This window comes from Alosa alosa, chromosome 12 (assembly GCF_017589495.1).
Source record: "Alosa alosa isolate M-15738 ecotype Scorff River chromosome 12, AALO_Geno_1.1, whole genome shotgun sequence".
NCBI lineage: Eukaryota > Metazoa > Chordata > Actinopteri > Clupeiformes > Clupeidae > Alosa > Alosa alosa.
This window is the reverse complement of record NC_063200.1, coordinates 517,501-523,863: the sequence shown is the minus strand read 5'-3', so window position 1 is coordinate 523,863 and position 6,363 is coordinate 517,501. Positions and strand designations below refer to the sequence as shown.

The following is a 6,363-nucleotide window of genomic DNA, read 5'->3' as shown; positions in this document are numbered from 1 at the left end:
TTGCTGCTCAGGCCGCTTGGGTGTGTGTAAGCTGTGAATGAAGCTTAGCAGGCACTCAGTGGACACCTGCTGTGGGGTCCTTCCTGTGTGTGGGAGTTTGGGAAAGAAGGCGGCCCGGGGCAGGGGGGTTTATATCGGGGGTGGGGGTGGGGGTTGTCTGATTCGCCCCAGGAGTGCCAGCAGCTGTTTGAGCACAGTCAGCCATCTGCCCTGTTGCCATGCCGAATTTGTGGAACATTCAACAAGACCCCCCCCCCAAATACCCCATCCATCCGAGTGTTGGCTTGCCTCCTTACTGCCCCCCACTAATCCCACCACCATGTACTCTTGCCACCTTTACCCCTCCTCTTCTCTTCATTACACACACACACACAAATGCACACACAGGCCATTATACACACACACACACACTTGCACAGACAGACACTCTACCACTTCCTCTCCTTGTTGTTCTGGTAGCCGGGATACGTGGTGGTTCCCTAGCAACTCTGGGGCGGGTGGGAGGAGCCAGAGACTTGGTGTTGCTAGTCGCTCGTGGAGGGAGACGGATTAGTCAAACAACAGCTGAGGCCAGGTGTGTGTGTGTGTGTGTGTGTGTGTGTGTGTGAGTGTGTGTGAGTTGTGAGGCCTTCCCTCCCCTCTGCTGCTGGTGTGGGGCTGTGTGTGCATTTGTGTGTGTATGTGTGTGTGTGTGTGTATGTGTGTGTGAGGTGTCATGTTCCTGCTCAAAAACAGGCCTTTGTCAGAAGCGCGTTGATCCGACCCAATTCTCTCTGTCGTTGTTGAGTAGCCGATGATGGACACAGTATGTATGGCCACACACCTGCAGGCGCATCTGGTCAGAACCACGCTGATCCGACCCAAACAAGCGACCCAGTTGACCCTGTTGACCCAGTAGTAGGAGAGGAAGTCATTCCAGAGGATCTGGGGAAACGGGCCGGACTCTCAACGGGCCGGACTCTCGATACAAACAAGCACTGTGTCCACATGACTGCTGCAGCCTGGACCAACGGACACACACACACACACACATGCACGCGCACACACACACACACACACACACATGCACACACACACACACACACACACACATGCATGCACACACACACGCATGTTTTGGGATGAGCAGATGGGGCAGCTGGGAGATTAGAGTCTCTATCAGCAACGGTCCTTCAAACCAGCGTACTGCCCACGGCTCTCCCAGCGTACTCTCCCCTCCCTCCCTCCCTCCCTTCTTCATTCTCTCCCCCTCCCTCCTCTCTTCCTGCTCTCTCCATCAAGCGTTTGTTATTGTCGGTCATTTCGCACTGATGAAACGGCCTGGTCACACACACACACACACACACACACACACACACATTCACACACTTGCATGTGCAAAGACACACACACACACACACACACAAACACTGTTACAGTAATCATAATAATATGTATTAATATGAATAATGAAGATGAAACAATGTAATATTTTTCAACCAGTTGGATGATTTTATTGAACTTGAGCAAATGACACCAAATGTTTTTCTTTCTCTCTAATTTCTCTTTCACTTGCTATCTTAGGAGATGTGTTGGACTTGTAAACAGTGAAAATGATAAAATACATTTTGTAAAACTCCTTACAAGCAGTGTATGAGCAGGAGTGGGCAGGCGTAGGGCCTACTGCTCCCCACTTTAAAACAATACATGTCATTTTAGAGCTTTGAGTCTCTCCTATGTACATAGATACAGATACATCTCATAGAGCGCCATGAAACAGAAACATCATGTTCTCCTTTTTTTTATTCTTTTTTCACTTTGTTTATTTATTTAAGAATTATATTTACATCCGTTTGTCCCGGCTGCCAGCTGCCAGGATTAACACAGTTAGAATAATAACGTTTAAAATCAGGAATCTACTTTGCTCTTGTTTGTGTGTATTTACCTTAACTGTAAATCAAACTTCAAGCTGCAACTAAACTCTTACAAATAAAGTTAAAACAGAGTTCAATCCATTGTCTTTCTCATAAAAATCGAAACTTATCCAAAAATAAAAAGGAAAAACAGAAGGATAAAAAAGAAAAAAATCATATTGCACTTAAATCAGGATAGTCGTCCGCTCAGCAGTGGACACTGGGAGCGATCTGGCCCAGGGCCGGCTCTGATGTGGCGCAGCTCTGGCGCGTATCCGGCCCAGTGCCGGCTGCTGCTGGGGAACGGCCCTGTGTCTGTGGTTAAGGAACAAGGAGCTTTCAGCTGAGTGCAGTGGAGTGCATCTAGCAGGGGTCAAATAAATAGGCAAACTGTTTGTACAGGTCAAGCGTTTTCTCTTCTTTCGTCCTTCTCTTTGTTATTTATCTCAGTCAAAAGGGCAGTTAGCGGTCAGCTTTGCCCTCCCTGTCGTCTATGGAGTGCAGGTCTGACCCTGTCAAAACAGGACAGGACAAACCTCTTCATGTGAAAAAAGAGAGAAAGCAAAAGCAAAAGCTGGGAAGCTTCATAGTCGAGTGCGCTCGAGTCCTGAGAATACTGCCATGTCAAGCTCTGCAGGGAGCTGCAATGAAGCTTATCGGCCCTACGGAGCAAAGCCAGGCATAGGGTCGGGTGTGCAGTCTTAAGCCATATAGACAGGCGGATGGTCCGTGTCCAGGCATAGGGTCGGGTGTGCAGTCTTAAGCCATATAGACAGGCGGATGGTCCGTGTCCAGGCATAGGGTCGGGTGTGCAGTCTTAAGCCATATAGACAGGCGGATGGTCCGTGTCCAAGGGGGGTCAGGTCCAAGGGGGGGCACTCCTCCGTCACACAGTTTGGTCCTTCCATCCGTTTTTTTATTCTTTCTCTCTGAGCTCCGACCATCATTAGTCTAGTCAGGAATGACCAGCTACACCCCCCCACACTGAGAGAGGGCCGTGGCTGCAGCTACGCTTGCGGAGGGAGTGCTGTGCTTGGGAACACAAGTGCATCTTGGGAGGTGGAGAGAATGGGGGGGGGGGGGAAGCTGTGTGGGCTTTGCTCTTGTTTTGTTTTTCTTTGTTTGTTTTTGAGTTGAGCTCACGTCACGTCAGAAGGCTGCGTGTCTGTCTCCTCTCTTCTGCCAGGGCAGACCAGACGCCATTTACACAGTCAGGAAAGCGTTTGTTGTGTGTGTGTGTGTGTGTGTGTGTAGTGAGGGGCGAGTTGAGTGGTGGTCTCTGCGTCGTCCCAACGGCGCCTCCTCAGGCTGTTTGCAGGAGAGGCAGCGGAGAAGGCCCAGAGAAACAACACCAACAAACCAAACCAAACAAACAAATAAACAACAAAGACAAACAAACCAACAAACAATCAGAAGTAGAAGCAAACAGTGGCGGACTGTCTCTCTGGTCTTCAGGAGTGTATCATCCCTCTCCCCACTCCTCAGCTCCCACTCCAGCGTGTCCGGGAACTTAAATAAATGTAAAAAAGTGAAAAGAGCAATAATGTTCATGTCAGTCACTATGGCAACGTGTCTCCATCAGACCTGTGCTCTTCCTCTCCATCCTCCAGTCCACGTTTGTAAACAGCACCGCCTCCTCTCCTCTCCTCTCCTCTTCCCTCCATCCACCACTCCATCACCTCGTTAGTCCCCTGTCACTCAACATCTCAGATGGGATGCAATGACGATGATGATGAAGATGATGATGATGAGAAGTTGACAAAGAAGCGGAAACTTTAAAAAGGAAGAAAGCCTCCTCCCCTTCTCCTCCCATTCCTTTCTTTCTTCCTCCCTCTCTCTCTCTCTCTCTCTGGGAGAGTTCCCGCTCCCGTTGTGTGTTTCCTCGTCCGCTCTCTCGTCGGCTCTACGAGGACGAGGAGGTAGTGGATGCGCTGCTGGCCTTCTTCTGGTTGACCAAGTCCAGGTAGAGCTCGGAGCGCAGGAAGCGTGGGTAGGAGTCCTTCTCCATGAGGCCGAATATCCGGCGCTGCGCCAGCTCGAAGCAGGAACGTGTGATGTTCTGCAGGTTCTCCTTGGTGTGCTCCCTGGTGTACGAGTCCAGGTTCACCTGGAGAGGAACAGAGAGTCAGGTTAGTCACAGAATCACACTTAGAACCCCTCTGAGCGCTCGACACCACTGGACCCCACTCGACCCCACTGGCCTGGCCTGTTCTAGATTCCTGTGTCTACCTTCAGAGGCCCAGCAACACTTGGCCGGGACCATGCTGCTATGAACATGAACAGAGCAGACTCTACTCTCCTGTGTGTGTGTGTGTGTGTGTGTGTGTGTGTGTGTGGCTGGGACCATGCTGCTATGAACATGAACAGAGCAGACTCTACTCTCCTGTGTGTGTGTGTGTGTGTGTGTGTGTGTGTGTGTGTGTGTGTGTGTGTGTGTGCGTGTGTGTGTGCGTCGTGCGCGCGTGCGTGTGTGACCACTCGAGCTAAATGGCGAAAGAGGGAAGGGGCCAAAGTGAGGCTTGATTTGTCAGGTATGACCTCACATCCTCAGGTATGACCTCACATCCTCCACGGTTGAAGGCTTCCTTCTGGGAATGAGCCGTTGAGATGAGTTCTCATCCCATTAATCTCACTACATCTTCTGCAAGATGGATCGTAAAGGCAAAAAGCAGAGCAGATTCTGACTGGCTGACTGTTTCTTGATGTGAATCCACACGAAACGATTGGACTGATCTCCAGGGACACTGTCAGCTACGAAGGGCCTCACGTGGAGGAAAGAGTTTTATCAAGACAGGTTCCTTTGCACCAGGAAAAATCCACCAAAAATTCTATTTGCTAGAATTAATGCCTAAAGTGCTGGGTGCAAATATCTCCTTAAAAGCTGGTGAACACTGGAAAGCAGTGTACCACACACACACACACACACACACACACACACACACACACACACACACTGGGGTATGAGGCTTGGACAGAGCGGTCATGGCTTTTATGTTCTTTTTGCTTACCTCTTTGCATGACTGGATGGCGATGTATTCAGCAAATATCTTTTTGGCTTTGGATGCCATCTTAGATTGGGATTTCACCTTCTTGTAATCCTCACATGCCAACCAGAATTCCAGATTCTCCTCGCTGAACTCCGTGCGTAGGAACGCTCTGAAGGCGGCCAGTCCATCTGAACAAGAGAGAGAGAGAGAAAAGAAACTTGTTATTAGCAGGTTAAACATGAACACCATGGCAACCACACTTCAAGTGAGAGGGAACCCTTTTGAGCTGACACACTGCATTCCAGACAAGCTGAAGCAACCAGGGGGGAGTTTAGTCACGTCCACGTCTGTCAGCGCTAACGCTAGCTGGCAATGAGCACTAGCGCATCCGGCCCCCACCCACCCAACACCTTTCTACCCACACTGACTAAGACCAACATCACAATCCACCCTCTGCTTACACACAGTTTCCAGTGTGGCGGTGACGCTAACACAGACAGCGCTAACCCCAACAGCGGCAGTGCTGGTCAGCTTAGCCAGCCTGAGCTGAGCTAAATTCCCTTCCTTTGGCGTAAACACACCACACATGCTGCTTACTGCCTTTTTCTGTTAACTTTTTCTCTTTTTTTCGGTTTGGATACTTGCTAAACAAATTGAGGAAAAGACATTGGGAGTCGGACAAAAACAAAAGAATACGAGGAAGTGCAGTCCCACCTCGCTGTCTGCCAACAGCCTTTCCGTTGCCCTGTTTCCCTGCCCTGATAAGAGAAGGCCAGCACAAGCAGGGGAGAATAGAGAGAGAAGAGAGGAGCAGAAGAGAGGAGAGAAGAAAAGAGCAGAGGAGTGAAGCATGCTCCAGGCTGAGTAAGTGAGTGGTGATCCATGGTGCGTCCAGCATAGGCTGACCAGTGGCTTGCCCACTGGAGGAGTAGGCATCACTACGCCACTCAAGGTCATGAGCTATATATAGCGCAGGAGATTTCCTCCACGTTTGTAATCCCCCTCGGCACGGCTCACTTCATTCTGCAGGATTCAGCGGTGTGTGTATCAGACTGTTCATTCACTCTACTCCTGCACACACACACACACATACACACTCCTGAAGGGACCAGCAGAGAGAGAGAGAGTAGAATAAAGAGAGAAGACTTACATTTGTGGACGAGTAGCTTGTCCAGGGACTCTCCCCACTTCATGGCTTCGTCAGGGGTGGGCCTGCAGATGAAAGTCGAGCGGTTCTTTAACAAGCCCATTTCTGTCAGGTTTCGCATCGTGTGACCCATCCGAATCGTGCTCCTCTCCTGCTCTCTCGCTCACACACTCCTGTAGGGGATATCTCTCCCTCTGGGTTTCCCTGTGTCTGTCTATCGCTCGTCTTGGGCTCGCCTCACTGTGTGTGTGTGTGTGTGTGTGTGGAGAGCTCCGAGCGAGGGTCTGGCTGTGCGCAAGTGAGACAGTGTGAGAGATGGCGGTGTGTGTGTGTGTGT

General features: G+C 50.3%; 1 protein-coding gene across 1 annotated transcript in view; it reads right to left on the bottom strand.

The window, feature by feature from the left end:
• Positions 1–2,767: 2,767 nt before the first annotated feature.
• Positions 2,768–6,363, bottom strand: part of rgs3a (regulator of G protein signaling 3a) — a 284,842-nt gene continuing 281,246 nt past the window's right edge. The window contains 3 exon segments of the mRNA XM_048258184.1: positions 2,768–3,999; positions 4,901–5,067; positions 6,030–6,091. Of these exon segments, the coding sequence (XP_048114141.1) occupies positions 3,796–3,999; positions 4,901–5,067; positions 6,030–6,091 (433 nt within the window). The 3' untranslated portion in view covers positions 2,768–3,795.